At 33.0% G+C, this 20785-nt stretch overlaps 2 protein-coding genes across 2 annotated transcripts in view; one reads left to right on the forward strand and one right to left on the reverse strand.

Annotated features, from left to right (window-relative positions):
- GABA-B-R3 (gamma-aminobutyric acid type B receptor subunit 3) overlaps nt 1-2328 on the reverse strand; it is a 170156-nt gene extending 167828 nt beyond the window's left edge. The window contains exon 1 of the mRNA XM_068776480.1: nt 2289-2328. Coding sequence (XP_068632581.1) covers nt 2289-2328 — 40 coding nt within the window. The remainder of the gene's footprint in view (nt 1-2288) is intronic.
- Nucleotides 2329-2687: 359 nt separating this feature from the next.
- LOC137932807 (putative fatty acyl-CoA reductase CG5065) lies at nt 2688-19298 on the forward strand. The gene is made up of 11 exons (XM_068776482.1): nt 2688-2711; nt 9777-9881; nt 10932-11048; nt 11340-11462; nt 12041-12166; nt 13049-13196; nt 13985-14086; nt 14723-14909; nt 15625-15731; nt 17731-17860; nt 19076-19298. The coding sequence occupies exons 1-11, from the start codon at nt 2688-2690 to the stop codon at nt 19296-19298; spliced, it is 1392 nt and encodes a 463-aa protein (XP_068632583.1).
- Nucleotides 19299-20785: the final 1487 nt, after the last annotated feature.

The following is a 20785-nucleotide window of genomic DNA, read 5'->3' on the forward strand; positions in this document are numbered from 1 at the left end:
TTGCAAATAAGTTAACAAACTAATTTCCATACATTCACCACCACAAACACAGACAAACACACACACACACACACACATATATATATATAGGCCGCTGTATATATATATATATATATATATATATACATACAGCGGCCTGGCAGGCAGTGCACTTTATTGCACGACTACTGCTACATAGCGGAAGTAGCTATATATTAGTCCTTTTCTTACTTGAGACACATTCTACTTATAAGGTTCAGATAGTACGAGTCGAAGTGAGGGAGCGACGCGGTCGATGATCGCGACTGTTTGGTATGTTCGTGGTACAATATGTTACACCATCTGTACCTGTTTTCAATGGTGTACATAGCTTCGGCTAATGTAATACTGTGTGTGATCCAGAATTAATTGGACTAGCGAATGTGGCATTGTGATCGTAGGATTTTTTAATACGTCACCGCATGTTTACTAGTTAATTGTAAAAGAAGTCAAACATATCAAATATTAAAAAAATTACAACGTATTTTTATACAAATGGATATTTCATTTTGACAATACCATTACACAGTAAATAATAAATTTATATCAAAATTTCTATTTAAATAATTTTACCAGGACTAAACGGTGTTGTATTTTCTTTTATATATCTGAGTAATATAAACTTCCATTTTTCATACTTCATTGAAATTTCAATTCGTTTTGTAATATTTTAAATACAGAAACAACCTATTCAATATACTTTAGAACCAATTAATAGTTTCTGTATTCAATTAAAATGTACGTGACGTTAACAAAACGATTTAATTTACTTGTTAATGAAATTCGGCTTTTTATTTTTGTTTGTTGTTGAAAAATCCTTCAAAATAAAAATGTAGTGTTATTATAGAATAATATTTTATATTTGTGTATAAAAGACAATCTAGGGACGAAGTAGATGTCCCTTCAGATATAGAAATAATACATTTTTTACTATTTAACCACTATATTGTAAGCAAAGATTTGCTCATATGAGTCGTTGGGAAAGAAAGCACCATACCGCGATATAAAATACTAGTGACGCCATCTGTTATCGTCTAGCTGAATTAATCAATGTTCGTATTTATTTAAACACTGGAAAAAGCGATCAGATTGTATAGTGAAAATATTTCACATACCTGAAATATAAGTTCTTATATTTTAAAATCAAAGTTATATTTCTAGATATGTTATTTTAAAATTGGATCACAGTAAATGACTTATTACTTAATATTACACCTTTCAAAGTTTTAATAAACTTTTAAAGATCTTCCTTCTATCATCTCTTGTTAGTGTCAAAACTTTGACCATAACAGCCTTGTTTAGGTTAAAACGTTCCAATGATGGGGAGCTTATATATTTTAAAAGTGTGTCTAATATCGATCAAAAATTTGATTTAACAAAAGCGACACACATACTCTATAATAAAGTAAAAAATAATTTCCAAAAATGTACCCTAGCAATCCTAAATAGGCAGGAAGCGCACTATTACCACAGATGTTCAGTTCAGTATCAGACCGATCAATCGATGTTTAAAAAAATTATGATTCCCATTGCAATAAAATTTTTAAACTATCTATATTTTTTGTGCAAATACAAAACCACAAGTTCTATGAACATATCATCCGTAATGAATCAATGGAACGTTTGGTACAATTTTAGTGCAAGTTTAGTGCAACGTTTAGTGCAAGCGATGTCGTGGACGCCTTCCAATGAATGAGATGGAGACATCATCAAAACTGTCAATAATAACTCAGTAAATGTGTCTCTTACTTTATCCAACACCGAGGTACATGAAAACCTTTAGCGAAGTTTTTGTTCTGCAATTGACCTGCCTAATGATGATGTTAGATATTTAATGGAATCAGGCGTTACCTTGCGGAAGTCCAAACAGACTCTGTGTTTGGCACTAATCGGTGTAACATAACTCCTGGAGATGCCCCGTGGAGGGGTGAAACGCTTGTTGAGTTATTTGGCGGTGGCGGTTGTGTGATTCGCATTGTTTGCCGCATACGCATTTATCAGCGGGCTGGCGGGCAGTACATTTTGTTGCACGACTACCACTGCATGTGCGGAAGTGGCTAAATATTGGTCCTTTTCTTGCTGATGATGATAGAAATAAGTTCAAGCTTAAACAAGTCTGTAATTCTGGACATATGCGTACACCATTTATTTCTAATAGGCACGATTTGAATCGGCCTGCATCTGTAGTTAGCGTACGTCATGTCTATCGATCACTCATATATCTATATAATTATTTATCAGTGTGTATCTATAGTCATTATGATCAATACGGTCTGTGGAGTCGCATGTCTTGTGCGTGGCATTAGGCATTTTGAGACAAGTAATAAGATAAACAAATTATGGTAAGCTATTTTGTATTTAATATAATTATTACATTAAGATTTGACCATCAAAAATCATTCGTAAAAAAGTACGATGTGAAAGTTATATTATGTTATTTAAGTGTATTTTGTAAAAATATTTAGAAACCGAATAAGAAAAAACTCAAGATTATTTTAATTTTTTTGGTACCTGTTAACGATAATAAATCTTTAGACGAAATCAGCTGGCAACGAAAAAAAAGGCTCTTAAAAACAAACATAAAACGTTATCTAATTGAAGGTTGTATATTAACATGAGTTTTTCATATTGAAAAAAAAAAAGTTTTAATAACAGTTGAGTGCGAAATAATGGAGGGAGGAGCTATACTAAAGGTGAGGTCACACTGATGTGATGCCACGACTGTGTTTTAACATTTCGTATTTCATTCATTCAATGTTCGCTGCATGGAGCGATGCATTAATTCTGTGAAATACGGCTTTCGTAACGAACATCGTAGTGTACTTTTTTTTAATAATTCTAATTTGTATTGCCAGTGTTTTTTTTTAGAAATTTTTTTTTTGTTTTTACTAAACGCAGATAGGGAGAGGGTTGCTGCTATTTGTTTTTTTTTTACAATATTTTTTTCGCTTTTACTAAACGCAGACAATTAAGAGAGGGTTGCCGGTATTTGATACGGATCTTTCTTCTACCAGCTGCGAGGCACGACAGCGTTTTATAATTTTTCTTACACAATTTTCTCTTATGGATAAATACAGTTAAAATTTATGCATATTAACAATAAAATTTGTAATTTCGTAGTGTTAGTAACATCGTAGTATACTAGTGTATTGTCACTGTAAAAAAATTATGGAGGTGTTGTTGTTTGTGTTAGGAGTCAAATATATTGTTAAATAAAACAAAATACTTAAAGAAATTGCTTAGTCATTTTAATCAAAGATTCTTAAACATAGCGCGCAGAACAGATGGCCGCTGAGGTTCTATAGCGGAGACCATAGGCAAGCGCAACCTTAACTAGAGGCTTATGTCTACCATTAAACTCTCTATAGCCGAAATAATGATGATGATAAAACAGCAACTTCCACTTCACCTACAGTCTTTTACGGTACTCTTGAATACTAAGAGTATCTAGTGATATGCCAGGCTTGAACCTTGGAACTTCCGCTTAAGTTAACGTGTCTTCGAGACAAGTGTACCACCAGTACCACAGCGGTATAGGAATGAGACTTGCGGTCTTAGGTCGCGGGTTCAATTCCCGAGATACAATCTTAGATGATTCAGAGTGTTACTCTCTACTCACTCTGTGTTTGGCACTAATCGGTGTAACATAACTCCTGAAGATGCCCCGTGGAGGGCTGAAACACGTGTTGAGTAATTTGGCAGTGGCGGTTATGTGATTCGCATTGTTTGCCGCATACGTAAATCAGCGGGCTAGAGGGCGGTGCACTTTGTTGCACGACTACCACTGCATGTGCGGAAGTGGCTAAATATTTGTCCTTTTCTTACTTATGTAATTCACACTTTGTACATCAATTATATAGGATTGCCACCGCTCACAAATATGTTCGCAGACAGATTAGCAGTAGCGTCCTCTACGTACTATACTGTCATACTGCAATCGCCAATTCACCTGCCAAGCGTGGCGATTACGGTATATCCTCTGACAAGAGTTAACACGTTCACTGCGGCTCGAGGTAGATTCAGCCTCATGGTAAACTTTGCACTGGTGCGGCGCGTAAAACTCGTGTTTTTTCTCTAGTGCGTCGGCTGTTTACACTCAACCGTATGAGGTATGACAAAGACAAATATAGCTTTCCTTATGTCTGCGAAGCATTGACTCAATATTGTAAAAAAATATTGATGAACATGAGGCAGAAAAGGCCTCAACCGCACTACTAGGAAGTTCAGCTTGAGGCTGATTCGACCTCAGCCGCACCAGCTGAAAGTTCTTCAAAATTGGGCCCGCAGTGAACGTGTTAATAGATTTCTCTAAGGTATGCATGTACCGTCATTGCTTAGCATCAGTCGAGACAGAGATCAAACTGAGATCCTCTGCCGTCAAATACCAGAGACCTTTTATGCAGTGTAAATATTTTATTCATTTATCTTTTGTTTTACAATTCATTTCCGTATTTAGTAGTTTACATATGTTTATATGTGCGACAAATGCTTGCTCATATATTGAAACCTGCTTCATCCTAGACCTGAATTATGTAGTCGGTTCACTTAATGGGAGATCTATCAGCGCCGCGTCTACTCGTGGTCGCCATTCAAGACTTTTGGCCCAAACGACCATCGTTTTGTGGGAGTCGTATATATACTGATGTGATGTCTGAATGAATAATAGGTGTAAGATTTTGTGGGCGAGCGTAGCCGACGGGCGAACTTAGTGTGCCGAATTAGTGCAGCGAGCACATGCACGCACCGGTGACGCGGGCGCAGACCTTTTGTTACTTTTGTTTCTTTTATTTCTTTTGCGCCTTTGTTCTATTGCCCGCTTTCACTCGGTCGCGGAGCACATTGCGCCCCAGAGTCCTACGACGAATGCACGTCCTTTTTGCTCGCACTCAAGCGCTAATAAAAATTTGTTCGTGTGTTAAATAAATTGATAAAGTGTTACAAACATGTTTTAATAAGCCGCTAACTCTTTAGTTTGCATGAGCAATGTGCCCCGTCTACTACGGAAGAAGATAGAGAAATAGAACCTGTGAAGGATGGGAGAAGAAAGTGACGGTAAAATACATTTTCTTTAAATATTACGGAATAAAGGTCCCTGTGATGTTTAGATGCCGGAGGCCATAAAAATAAATAAAAACCTAGTGAATCTATGAATGCCTACTATCAATTTTTTTTAATAACAAAAAAACAAGTCGTTACATAGTTAGCTAATAATAGCTTTAAATTTATAATTATTACCTATCATTTGCAAGTGTCAAATTTGCAGGCCTCGATGATGGTTTTAAAAAACTTTTAACTTAAACACCGGAAGCAATTTATTACCTAATTGATGAAACGAAGTTTTAACTAATGATGACTAATTTATTAAGAAAAGGACCAATATTTAGCCACTTCCGCACATGCAGTGGTAGTCGTGCAACAGTGCACCGCCCGCCAAACATAGAGTCACTAATCGGTGTAACATAACTCCTGAAGATGCCCCGTGGAGGGGTGAAACACGTGTTGAGTGATTTGACGGTGGCAGTTGTGTAATTCGCATTGTTTGCCGCATACGCATTTATCAGCGGGCTGGCGGGCGGTGCACTTTGTTGCACGACTACCACTGCATGTGCGGAAGTGGCTAAATATTGGTCCTTTTCTTACTTAGAATGGACTTCCGCAAGGTAACGCCTGATTACATTAAAGATAAATTTATTGTCGTTTCGGGCTATATACGCACACTTCGAGGTATAGGCCTCCCTCAAAGTTATCCATCAGGATAATAATATATTCAGATTTTTTTATGCCTTCCGTTATTGAGATCCTCTCGCGGACCCCTATCGTGTTTATGAGACAGGGCATTAAAATCTTATAAATTTTTTTCACACGATCTTTTATTTCTTTGCTCATGCTTCAATCCCCACGCTTGTCAGGTGGAATTGCGATTGAAATATGGTATTCTAGTATACAAAGGACGCTGATGCTAATCCTCTAGAAAATTGTTTTTATGCAGTGGCAATCCTATCTAATTAATTCAAAATGTGTTCATTATATCAGGTTGTATCCCCGGAATTGAACCCGCAACCTACGATCGATAATCTCAATCCTCTATCGTTGGACTATCATCGCTCTTATCTTGAAGACTTACATTAAATAAACTCTCAGTTATCTCTTTATATTCTTAGTATTCAAGGGTTCCGTAGAGGACTGTAGGTGAAGTGGAAGTTGCTGTTTTATCATTATCATCATTTCAAATATAGAGCTTTTAATGGTAGACATAAGACTCTTGTTAAGTTTGTCTATCTACTCCATTTTAGAGCTTTTGGTATGTGATCTGGGTACCTACGGTGCGTTTGGCCTATGCAGTTCCACTAGTAGCGTTTGATCTGGTGGTCGATCGAAATTCCACCGCAGCGTTTATAGAGATCTACGTTGGAGTTTTTTCTGAGACTAGTATATACGGAGAATACGTCGAAGGCAGTTCTTAGCGAAGATTTGGAGCCGATGCCAGATATCTTTGGTGACCTTTTACGTCTCGCATCCATAAGGCATTGACTGTCAATTATAATTCAATTCATCTTACGTTACATACTTAGCATTTGCATAAATTATGTTAAATAAAACCTTTGTTAATGATTTTTTTCTCCTACTTAATAAGTCGGCGGAATATTTTCTTTTGTAATTGTGTGTTTCTATCGAATTAATCCTTCTACAATCACGCTGAGATTATGTAAAACTTATACATCAAAGTAAAAATCAATGTAAATTACTTATCCCTGATGTGAACTGTTTTGTAATTCAAAAAACTGTGTAAAAAAATTGTAAGTGTGCGATTACGAATTTTAAAAAACTACAAATTGCGTAGTCATGTGACGTAACATTACGAATTTGTAACTTTTGTTTGTAACATTGTTACGCTCGAAATTGTATTTCAAAGGAGTGCGTATATATTCGTCGCAAACTTTTTTGATTCGATAACTTACATCGTGTTGTATTTTATAATTTATAATTCTGCGTAACAAAATGATGCGAATGATTTTGTATTTTGATAGACGTAACGATGCTATATGCACAATTTGGATTTAATAATAAAACTGTATCAGAATCACATGTAACCCTCCTTTAAGGGATAAAACAAACCCTTATTATATGATAAAATATAAAATCCCCTTGGAGCCAAATAAAAATAAAATGCTTAGTTTACTTCGAAGGCTTTTCAAAGTAATGCCCGGCTGAATTATTGCAATTCAATCTCTTGTACAATACGGTCTACCAGGCAAATATAATGACTTTGAACAACTATATTCGATATCTGTAATCGTATCATTGCTTTAAAGATGTTCTATTTATATTAATTGTATCAAAATAGTCAATTGCATCTCGGCTTATTGATAAAGTGAATCAAAACTTATTTTGTAATTCTAGAAGTTTGTTATTTTTGAGGTGGTTTTTGCGTGAATCTTAACATATTTAGTAACTAAATGCAAATGTGATGTAGTGATGACCCTACTTAATTGGATCATCATCTATATTCATGAGGCCTTCACAATGAGATATCGCGCGTGAGGCGGGTGGTGGTATTGCACTATCATCTCTCGGTAATCGCCCGCTTCCATCCGCAAATAGAATGGGTGGGGCGTTGTCGCTGTCCGAGTGGATTTTGAAAAACAAAATGCGATTTGATGAACCAGCATGGGCTCTTACTTCGTGTATCAACGATATGGCGAAACACGTCAAGTCTTTCTTTTTTTTCTTTTCTTTTTTTAATAATATTACTTCTCTTAACCTCTTTGCTCATATATATTTATGCTGTCATTAATTTTAACAATATGGCAGCGAAAAAAAATATAGCTTCATTATGTGTTCACAAAGCCAAGTTTTTTTTTCTTAGAATACTTTTCCCCCGTCTTTGTTTTTGGGACAGGGATATATGCCTTCCTATTTTCACTCTCTTTCTCTTATCCTTTTCTCTTTCGTCTCTCTTTTATCCTTCATGTTTTCTATAATTATCACAGCATTCTCCCACATCATATTCACGTATCGCTTCCCATCCCTCGCCACATATCTTGTTACACGGTTAATTACATCATCTATCGCCTTGCTACAAACTGCAAAAATGTGGGTATGTATCGGCTGATATAATGAAATTTTGCAATCCTAAGATTTTACTAAAACGTTTTTTACTTTGGAATGTCGCCAATATTTTTTATCGTTCAGACATGCGCGTCATAAAGTGCCAAGGTACCAGGGCCCCCGAAAGGGGGATGGACTTGATTTAAGACTCAATTAACATTTATATTCATGAACGACATGGAATACCTATACTCTCATTGATTACCATAGACGACTATACTTTGTGATCTACGTACATATTTCAAAGTTTAGACGTACAATATTTACTAGATCATTGATCATTTATTCTTCAATTTTTTACTGTCAGTTTTCTTATTCTTTCTGTAAAAAATGCGACCCAAGTTACTTTGATGTTTTTATTTATTATCATATTTAGAATTATAGTATGATACGGTGTTTATTATAAGTATATATGAATAAATGTATACTTTATACGTGTGTGTTTATATATATATATATATATATATATATATATATATAAATATATATATATGTCTATACGTACACGTTAAGTAATAGTTATTTATCACTCTTCTGTTTTCATACTATGGTTGTGTGAAAGAAATTGTATCGTGTGATAAGAACGCCCATTGTACTTTTTTCTTTTACTATTATGCAAGTATTTATATATTTTCTAGAGTGTACAATGAAGAGTATTAAATTGATAAAATAAATAAATAAAGAATGGTCTTCAAGGTTCTGGAGTAAACAAAGTAAAGCGTAACTTTACGAAGGCCATCGAAACACCCTGTATACGGGCCTTCTCCTGTCTTCTACAAAATATACTTTTAGGATAGGTCTTCCATATGAAGAGGGCTATGTTCAGGATTTGTCTATGAGATCTAATCAGGAAATAGGAGATTTATAGGCAAACTAAAAAAAGCCTACTTTACTTCTTCTTTAATTCAGCGGATGCTCACTGCCAGGCCTCCCCTAAGATCGCCACGAAGATTGGTCCTACGACTTCCCGTGATCACGTCGAGAACCTTACCACCCCAAAGACCATTAGTTCCACGAGCAATGTGTTCCGCCCAATGATATTTCAGATGAGCAATTCTTTGATCTACGTCAGTGGTCTTGGTTCTTCTACCTCCTCATTTCAGATTATATATCTCTCAGTGATACTCCAAGCATAGCCTTCTCCATTGCTCTCTGGGTGAACTAGGACCTTCTTATAAGGCCCATCTAAAGTTTCCAAGTCTCGGATCCGCATTTCATCACCGGCAACACACATTGGTCAAAGTCCTTCATCTTCAAACTGGTATTATGGAAGAGAATAGGTTAAGGAGGTTCCTGAACGCAGCCAATACTAATTGGCTTCGACGAGTGACCTCTTTCTCAAAGTTAGGCTTAAAAAGCTGAACGATTTGTCCCATATAAAGACGTATATAACTTCAAACGTAGCACCTGTGACAACAACTTGAGTAGTCATGACATGAATAGCTTAGTATAGCTTAATTTTGTTATGATAAAATTATAAGACAATAAATAAATATCTAGTTTAGTAGCGAAGGTAATTAAAAACAGAAATTCTAGCACAATTCGTGTAGTTCAAAATTTTTAGAATTACCTATGAATTTATATTACAATCCGTATTATCTTCTACGTATATAATGCATGAGTATTTGATTAATATTATAATTTTACAGAAAATGCCGATAAAAGAAAACTCAAAGGAGACATACAGGCGAATTGAAGACCAATATGCCGGTAAATCTGTGTTCATCACCGGAGGAACTGGATTCCTGGGAAAGGTAATTATCTTAGGTGATATTTATTCTTGTTCATACCTTCTAGACAGTATAATCGCGATCATAAGGACCTCTTCTCAAAGCACGTACGTAATAGCTCCGATGTATATGTCACGCATAAATTTATTAATCTATTTACTTTATTGGAAATAAACAGTAACAAAAGGCAGTAAGAAAGTACAAACTTAGAAACTTAGAAATATAAAATTCTAGGGAGAGTTCTACTAGTGTTTTAACTAGGTCCATCTAAGGCAAAATTGAACGACACTAAGATATAAATCAGGGGTATGCAACCTTTTTAAATATCGGTTAAAAATATTTTTTTTTTTTGGTGGGCGGGACGTAATGTAACATTTATTAATAATTCACAAACTTTTATTTTTGGTAAAAATTGAAATTTTTAATGCAATGAAATAAACAAGAAAACAAAAAACGGAGTAAACTTGAAAATTTTAATGTGAAATTTGGCGCCAATTTTAGGTTACAAAATCGTGCATCATTTTATTTTCACAAGTGGTTGTATGTTATTAACGGTTTTGCGTGATCCATTTTATTGTAATTAATTTTATAACGAGATATTAATGAGGGAGTAGTTTAAATAAATTCAATTTTATAAATACGTGGCGGGCTACCTAAACATACTCGTATTTAAAGAGCCGCAAGCGATCCGCAGGCCGTATTTTGTTCATCCCGCCGACCGGGCCGCCCAAACACACTTAATAGGCTGCATGCGGCTCGCGGGTCGTGTTTCATCACCGATATAGAGTCATATACTCTATCATGGGCATCAAGTCTATTCAATGTTTCGTCTCATGTATAACTTGACCAAAGTTGATAACATTTGATAGTGAGTGTTTATCGATAGGTTTCGCGCTTAATTATAGTTTATTGTATTAATACACAAAGTGAATCTTATATAAGATTGAATCGCCGTAATTGAACCCACGACCTATTGCAAGTCCCACTCTCTACCACCGCTACTACCACCATACCACTACTTATTATATAAATACATATAATGTCCATTTTATTTAATAATAATTTTTTAAACAGGTTTTTGTTGAAAAACTACTTCACAGCTGTCCAAAGATCGATAAGATTTTTCTTCTGATACGCGAGAATGATAAATTCGATGCTAAATCACGGATAGAACAACTCCTGGAATTTCCGGTCAGTATAAACATATCATATATTTACGTATCTTTACATAGTAAAAATTAACTTTGGACATATATTAAAACATATATATTTTTGGTAGCTATTTTATATTTATTATTAATAATGTTTATATTTAAGTGTAACGCAATTATAATAATAATTACGAAATATTAATAATAATTTGTATGTTCAATTTACATTCAAGTAAAACATTTAAAAAAAGATGCTTACCTTTCATTCGCAATTTTATTTTGAAGTCACTTTTCTTTTTATGTCTTTCAAGAAATAATTTAATAATTTCAGATATTCCAGAGAATGAAAAAAGAAAGGCCGGAGGACTTAAAGAAAGTCGTACCGCTCAAAGGAGACATTGGGCTACATAATCTCGGGTTATGCGAAGAAGATAAAAAGATGTTAATAGAAAAGGTGAGAAGATAATTAGTACAACACTTAAATATGAAAGTTAAAAAAAATTGTTTAAAAAATAGATGATTTTTGTGGGAGGCCTTGGTAAACAAACGTTCTTTGATATGTTTTTTTAAATATAACAAAAGTTTTTTAAACATAGCATAGGTTTTAATAATAAAATTACATACATTATCCTAAAGATTTACTAACTCGGTAAAGTAGCCTAAGTTGTGTATATATACACATATATATATATATATATATATATATATATATATATATATATATATATATCGGGCTCTGAAAATGTTTAATGTTTCTGTGTACATACAATACATTTTCATACACGTATTGAGCAGCAAGAAGCAACAGTTAAGTCATATTACAGATAGCTCTTTTCTACCTTACAAAAAACAGATAATACAAAGAAGAATATTTAATAACTATTTATAGTTTTTCTGCTTACTACACAACAATTACATAACCTTTTTATAGGATTACAACAACATTTTCATGCTTCATTTCAACGTATTATCATTAATAAATTTACGATTATCTTTATAGATTATAAAACTGTGATGATTTTAAATTTACAGGTATCATATGTGTTTCATTTTGCGGCGAATGTTAAGTTCAATGAACCTTTAATAGAAGCCATGAATGTTAACGTAGAAGGGACTAGAAGAATACTGCATCTGTGTCAACTCGTTAAAAACATTGAAGTAAGTGTTGTTTATTTCATAGGATCTAACGAGGGCGGTGACCCCTAGTAGGGATTTGAATTTTTTCATAGGAGCAGTAGCGGATAAACGAAAAAGGGATACATCCGTTTTAATGAAAAGCAGACATTTAAACTATACATCTATGATGTTTATTTATTTATTTCACACTCTATCTCACTTCAAGATAAAGTAAAAAAAATTGACAAATAGCATAAGCAAAAGTAGAAGTACGGTTTGATTCGGCATTTTGTTTCAGATAAACATTAAAAGAACTAAAGGTTTCTAAACCCGGCGCACAGAAATTTAAAAATTAGAGTACTTATAATATTGTTACATATTGTGGGTTTTGACTCAAAATAAAAAAAAAAACTGGTTTGCAAGGAGTCCTTTATTTACAATTATTATTGTAGCGCTGTTTATTACGATATACAATACAAAATACGATATATAATACATTCAAATTCATTACGATATGTAATACAATTCCTTTATTTATATTTATTTGGTCACCCTACTTTAAAACAAAGCATACTTTCGCTTAGTCCAAAACTACGCTTTCAAATCGCTCAAGAAAACACTGTCCATATAACTTGCCAAATAGTCACTTTGTATCACTGATTGTAAATCTTAATCTTATAACTCAAAAAAAAAACTGAACTTTCGTCATGGGTAGGCGGTGCACTTTGTTGCAGGACTACCACTGCATGTGCAGAAGTGGCTAAATATATGACCTTTTCTTACTTAGGTAGTCAAAGGTTAAAGTCAAGACATGTCGCTGGTTGCGAGCAGTGCAATCGCAATGACATCTTGGCGGACGTTTATCGATTCTAATGAAAGAACGAATGATACCACAGATAATATCCCAAAAATCTTTTTTCACAGGCGTTCGTATATATATCTACAGCATATTCCAACACCGACCAGCAAGTTCTCGAAGAGGTTATATATCCATCTCCAGCATCTAATGACGAGATACAAAAAATCATGAAACACGAGATTCATAATGAGAAACAAATCAAAAAGTTACTCGGTTAGTTAAACATAATACTAAAAATTCTTATAAAAGTATTCTAACACTACAGTAATTATGAAAAACTGGATATTATTAGAGAGTATATTTAAAATATATATTTATATATATACAACTAGTTGACTTCCATTTAATTGTAAATATTTTAAAAGACTTAATAAACACTGTAAAATGCAAACACGTAAACAAAAAAAAAGTATACATAAATATTAATTGCGATAATTTAATTTTAATTATAAATAACGTTGCCTGTGGTGTATATATGAAAAAACTATTTTTTTTAATTCTTTTAAATATGCTTTGCTAAGCACGTCTAATTCCAGGCGTGTTTCTCTCCTTCTCAAATACAATAATATGCCTTATTGATTTATCTTGGCTCAGAATAAGCATTATTATAACAAGCAGAATTTTTTGGTTGATATATTGGAAATTTCCTCATTTCTACTGAATGAAACAACATGGCATGCAGCATATGTTTATATATATAAATGAAGGTGTGTTTGTCTGTACTCGATTAATTCAAAAACTATACATTCAATCGCCGTTAAAATTTGATAGATTATTGAGTATATCCAGGAAGGTTTTTAAAAATGTATTTTTTTAAAGTTTATATTTGAGGTATCAAAAATCCCTTTTATTTACATTTTTATTTAGATGCATATCACAGTAACGCGTGTATGTGTACACTTTGTTTAGAAAGTGCCATTAACTTTTACAATAGAATGTCATATAGCAGCTAGTTTGTAATATTTTTCGTCTCATTTTTTTACATAAATAATATTTTTAAGCTGGCAGACCGAACACATACACATTTGCAAAGGCGCTTGCTGAACATTTAGTTAATGAAGAACGCGGCGATGTTCCCACTGTTATCATCAGACCTTCTATCGGTATGTCATTATACTGTATTAACCTTTAATATTCCCACAACTGGGATAAAGGCTTCGGTTTCTATAACCAATCATATACGTCTTTACTTTAAATGTAAGTTTTAAACCAAAACATATAACCTTTTAAGATATTTTTGATTCTAGTTGAGTTTATCCACAGCTCAGATGAAATATCGCAGACCTGTGAAGAATAAGCGAGAGAAACTAAAAGTGACAAAGTATATAATATATATTTATTTGCAAGCAAGATGTGACGCATATATGTTCCTTGTCGATTTTTCCTTAAATAGAAAAAAAATTCTGACGCGCATTAGATCGCCTAGAAGCCTTTGTCAAGTCCTTTGGGGTGCAATTTACTTTCCTACAATACTTATAGCCTTTGAACGATTTAGGGGTGATTATACATGTATGTCAAGTTGTTAAGATATTATGAATAAATTTTACGCATTAATATATCCGGATACACCCTGAAAAGTTGAAGCTCTATAGAAGTGTTATTAGCTTTCACAACAGGTTTTTAAAAAAGTTGAGATTTAGGTGGTGGAAATCACCCTTAACTTTATCATTGCCCTCGTAGTGGAACGAAACCGTAATAGAATGATTTTGGTTTATAACTTTAATACTAATCTTTTTCAGTATCAGCAAGCTACAATGATCCTATAATGGGATGGGTCGACAACTGGTTTGGTGCAACTTCATTAATAACCACTATCGCAACCGGTCTCAACAGAATAATGATAGCCAAAAAAAGCAACGTTGTAGATCTTATTCCAGTTGACTATGTGTCTAATCTTACAGTGGTCGCAGCTGCGAGATGCAAAAGGTTTGTTAAAATAAGTCTAAGTTTGACTTATTATATTTAGAATAGTAGTATAAATATCTATTAATATAATGACAAAAGTAAAAATAAAATAAACAATCTTTTTTATTGTTTAAATATGTAGCAGTAGTCGTGCAATAAAGTGCACCGCCCGCCAGCCTGCTGATAAATGCGCATGCGGCAAACAATGCACACCGAGTCGGTTTTTGGCACTAATCGGTGTAACGTTACTCCTGAGGATGCCCCGTGGAGGGTTAAAACACGTGTTGAGTGATTTAACGGTTGTAGTTGTGTGATTCGCATTGAGTCCATAAAAGATTAAAATTTTATTGATTTAAATTTGATTACGAACTAAAAGGTCGAAAGTGCTTATTTTCACCTTCTACTCAGTCTTCCAATTTTGTCAGGAAAACGTTACTATAAATGATGTTCAAATTGAGCACCATCTGCGCCATGTTTCCTAAAACCGACATAATCTGCAATCGGCTATAAGTAACAGAGACCATCCATCTACTAATGATCAAAACATTATTAATTTAAATTTATTTGTAAACTAAACGATCAGTAGTGCTTATCTTCACCTTCTTCTGAGTCGTGCAATATTGTGAGACTATTCTTGATAATACTTCAGTAGGTTCTCGTGTCCCCACTGCTGTCACTATTTGTCACCAACTTGGTATTTGGCAGTAGTTTTTGATGATGATCTTATCCGTTCCAGGTCTGATGATTTAACAATATATAATAGTTGTACAAGTGCTGCTAACCCTTTGACGATTGGTGATTTGTTCAACTTGATCACAGAAGATTACGACAAACATAATAAGGGTAAGATGTGATGATCACTTTTTTTTTTTCTTTCTGTTTCTTCTCTATTTTTTCTGAAGCATGTGCTATCTAGATCAGTTTGATATTTTAATTTATTACTTTATTATATTTATATTATGTATCATACCTTATTTATTATTGTATGTTTGTATATATAAAGATTTTGTACATGTTAACTACCCATTATTTATATTTCTACTGTTTCCATACTATGGTTGTCTGTAAGAGATTGCCCCGTGTGATAAGACCACCCAATTTACTTTTTTGTTTATTATTATGAAAATATTTATTTTTCTAGCGTTGTAGTTTTCTATTGTATACAATGAAGAATATCAAGTTAAATAAAAAAAAATACTAACAGTGAAATCGCTTATGATAATAAGAAATATCTATATATTACCAAAATTCATTTTAGGTGAGCTATGTGACATTTTCTATTTATATATATCTCACATGAAAATATTTAAAATTTTATTGAAACTAGGAACCACTTCTCTAATTTATATTGATCACTTGTGTATGTTATGATAGCTGCTAGATGAAGAAGTTCGATCGTCCTATAAGTTGAAAAGACATTGTTAAGGTTGTGGAATGCAGGCCGCTTTCAACCTTCTCCTTTTGAAAGCTTTTTAATGACTGGAATAATAGTGAATAAGGATCATGATCCTTGGACTTAATATTATCTGTGTAATATGCTGATAGGAGACAGGATACAGACAGATCTTTATATTTATGATCTTTTATCTTTACATTAAAAATTCATTTTTACAAAAATTTTTATAGCATACTATAATAATGTCGGTCATTTATTTTTATTTTTTTCTATTATTGTATTTACTTGCATTCACTTTTATATTTTCTCTTTCATAACGACTAATAAACTTGGTGGAAGAAGTCTCTTATCATGCTAGTTAAAGACCTAAGTGTTATTATGTAGTAAGAAATATTAACATTTGTGTAAAATGTTTTTTTCTATATTTAATCTACTGCGAAAGAAAAAAATGTAGGAATGTAATGTTTGTAAAAGAGGTGTCAATGTAAAATAAAATTTAATAAAATTTTACTAGAAGCTCTACCAAAATAGTCTTATGGTGCAAGGCATGGACCGACCCCTAGGAAATATATGGGGGATATACCGTGATCGCCTCGCTTGGAAGGCGATTTGGCGATCGCACAGAGGTGTTATTGTATGAGGTCGTTGATACCCAACCTCTTGAAACTTGTTTGTTATCAGTGGCAATCCAATATAATTAATGCACAAAATGTGAATTATACAAGACTGTATCCTGAGAATTGAACCCACGACCTGCAATCGCAAGTATCAGTCCTCTACCGCTGAGTTACTTCTGTATGGTTGTGTACCGCCTTATAATCTTAAAATTTAAGCGTTAATCAAATTTTAAATTTCCCCTATAGGTGTTTTAACTATGTGAAAATTTAGTACGTAAGTTTGATCACGTATTAATATGTCATTTAACAGAGGTTCAATATAAGATACATTCTTTTTGTAAAAGATATAATAAAACGAAATAAGACTTGAGTGAAATTGTAAAATCAAATAAAAAATAAATTGTAAACATAATAATAACTGTAAAACGAAATTTTGTAAAATAGAGGAAAAAATATATTAATTGTAAAACTAAGAAATTAGGTGACGGAAGAAAGGTATCGGAAAAGGGGGAAATAGAATGAAAGGGTAAGACAGACGAAATGTGGAAAGTAAGAAAAAGAATGAATGAATGTAGAGTGCGGAAATAACATAAGATGCCAAAAAAAATAATTGATCAAAAAGAAATGACCCTGCCCTTCCACAAGATAGGGGAACGAGAGCCCTATAATTTCGGGGGCCATGTGAAAAAAAAGATAAATGCCTATGAGAACTCTTCCGAAATATTTAGTATGCTATCATTAAAAAATATATTTTAATTTTAGTTCAATTAATAACTTAAGCTGTTACTAAATAATTTTCCATAACTTATTTTACTGTATACGTTTCCAGGTAACGCAATGAAGCCTTCACTTATACTTACGCAGTCCGAATGGCTGTTGACGATCTATACGGTAATGATGCAAATCATTCCTGCCTTCATTGCCGATTGCTGGCTTCGCTTGATGGGGAAACCGCCAAGGTATATTCTTCTAAATGTTTCTAGAGAAACAAAATTTGATATAAAATATTTACGTACGAGTATACATCTGTATATACGACTAGAATACATTTAATGACGTATTTAATTACACCAAGAAACTAAAATTAGATTAATATCTTCTGTCACGGAATCCTTCAAATTAAAATATCCTTTTTTTATCTCTTTCATGTTCACTCCTTCGTATTTTTAGACACGGACTTTATTTATGTTACTATCTTCCTTCATTTATCACATCTTATTTTGTTCTCTTACTACTGCTTTTCACACACCATCTCTCTTCCCTCATTCTTCGGTATCACAGTGTTTTTTGTGATCACTTTCGCGTGCTCATTATTACAATAGTTGAGCAATCATTACTATGCTGATTTTATTAACTTTGGTTTAATGAGCTTTTTAAATTAATTACATTGTAACTTGAAGATTCTATAACGGAGTTCAAATTTATTGTATTTTAACTCTATCATCACTTCTCGTAACACATCGAGCTACCAGTTACACTGATATGTTATGTAGATGATTATTTATTGACACTTTTTTGTACACCACAGATAATACACTAATACCTCGCTTTGCGTTGTTTCGTTTTGTGTTTTTTTTGAAGTTGCGTCGCTGCTTAATTAGTATTAATTTTCACTGTGCGTCGTAAGATTTTCGAGGTTGCGTTGTTCTGGGTTCGTCTTTTTAATTTTTATTTTAATTCTCTTTTTTTCCATAAGATTGCAACACTTGTTTCTAATTGCGCCATGCCATCAAAACTCGGGGATTCCCTTTCTGACTAAAAATCAACGCAATTTTAATAGTTTTATTTTCACTTAGTTTTGCTAATTTTGGAGTTCAGTTTCAATTACGTAGTGTGTTGTAATGTAATGTGTTGTGCTTTTTTTTAAAAGAGAATAATGATTATATATAAATTTTAACGTGTTGTTTCTGGTTACAAAAAAGGTATATATTTTTCCAATTTATTTATTGGCAAAGTAATATTATTTTTGTTTTTTAAACGTATACTTTGTTCAATCTTCTTTTTAAAAGTCAATAACAAAAAAACAAATAATCCTGGAACATATCTTCGATTTTTACATGGTTTTCTATAGAAGATCCTAATTAATTTTGCGTCGTGTTTTTTTGGAACGTAAACACGACGCAAAGTGAGGTATTGGTGTAATTCAAATTTAGAACAATTTACCGTATCCACAGATTCATGAAACTGCAGAAGAGGATTACTCTCGTTCGGGATAGCCTGCGGTACTTCACGTCTCGCACCTGGGCGATGCGATGCGATCACACCAGCGAACTCTACGCTTCTCTTTCCATTCCCGATCGGATCCAGTTCCCATTTGATCCAGCCCACATAGTCTGGTCTAAATACATACCAATCTACTTGAAAGGAATCAGGGAGTTTTTGTTCAAATCTAAATAAAGATTGTTGTTTTAACAATAAGAAACCGTTTCAGATTTTAATATTTTTTCCAAGCAAACGTTCAAAGTAGAGTAACATAACAATATTATATCTATTAAGGTAAGCAGTAACAGTTTAGTAATGATGGGTAGCAGATACATTCCCTGAGATATTAATGCTGTGAACAAGATCTAATATATAAAATTTTCGTGTCACGGTGTTCAAACTTGAACTCCTCCGAAACGGCTTGACCGAATTTTACCAAATTTTACATGCGTATTCAGTATATCTGAGAATCGGCTACTATCTATTTTCCATACCCCTAAGTGATAAGGGTGGTCCACCCCTAAATTTTATTTTTAATTTTTTAGACAATTTTTTTGGTTTTTATTTTATTATGATACAGCATACAAAAATACATACAAACCTAAATTTTCACCCCTCTACGATCAACCCTTATCTTACGTTTGTTAATTAAAAACTTTAATTTTTTTTGCAAAACGTTTGCGGGATCAGCTAGTTACTATATAAAATTCCCAAGTTACATATATATATCAAACGTGTCACACTATTCTGAGATATTGTATATACGGTTATATCATTATGGTGATCTATATACAGGGTGATGTAATGTAGCTTATTTCTCAGCAGGAAGATTTAAAACTACACCGATTTCTTATCACTTCTATGGGAATAAATTCTAGTAGTCCAAAGTCCGCAAGGATAGATAGCAAACAATAATTAATTTATATTATTTAATTTATTTATTTATTCAATATTCTTTATTGTACACATTAGGGTACATTAGGATAAAAAATGAAAAAAAATAATTTTTATATGTAGTTGTACAAATTATAAGTTTTTATTACTTTTGAAACTTTTGATTTTCCAAAAGAAACCTGTTTGCTCTACTCTTAAAGGCTCCAGAGTTCAACTCATCAGGAAAAATAGACTCAGACAGATCGTTCCAAATCTTGGCGACTTTCACCAAAAACGAGCTGCCAAACCGTTTTTAACAATTTTCTTGAAAATCGGTAAAGAACATTTTAGTTATTTTTTTTATTTATTATTAGAATTTATATTTCATAGACATTAGCGTCTGTGCCTTTGTTTTTTACAATTACATTTAATATTTCCGATATTTTTGCTTGCTCACTTTTTTACAAGGTTTACTTAGTCTCGTAATTTACTTACCAAGTTAAATCGTAAACCATTTAAAATTAAGTTGAAGTCATCTTATTATTATGATTATTTTATTTTCAAATCACTGGTGTCTTCGCGCGCGTTCTCGTGCAACATTAGATAGTAATAGGTGTATGTTAATATAAGATGCCATTCAATTATATGTGTATTTTTATATGTTTTTTGTTAATAGAATAAATATGTAACATCAATTATGAATGTGTATTATTTATCTTTTTTTTTAAATTAAGTTAACATATAAATGGTAAAGCAATGATAGCCTAGCGGTACTGTACAGTCTTATATATTACTATTTTTGCATTAAT

Source organism: Battus philenor, unplaced genomic scaffold, assembly GCF_028537555.1.
Source record: "Battus philenor isolate CCGP_79_NKW_IND1 unplaced genomic scaffold, ilBatPhil1.0.hap1 SCAF_12, whole genome shotgun sequence".
NCBI classification, from domain to species: domain Eukaryota; kingdom Metazoa; phylum Arthropoda; class Insecta; order Lepidoptera; family Papilionidae; genus Battus; species Battus philenor.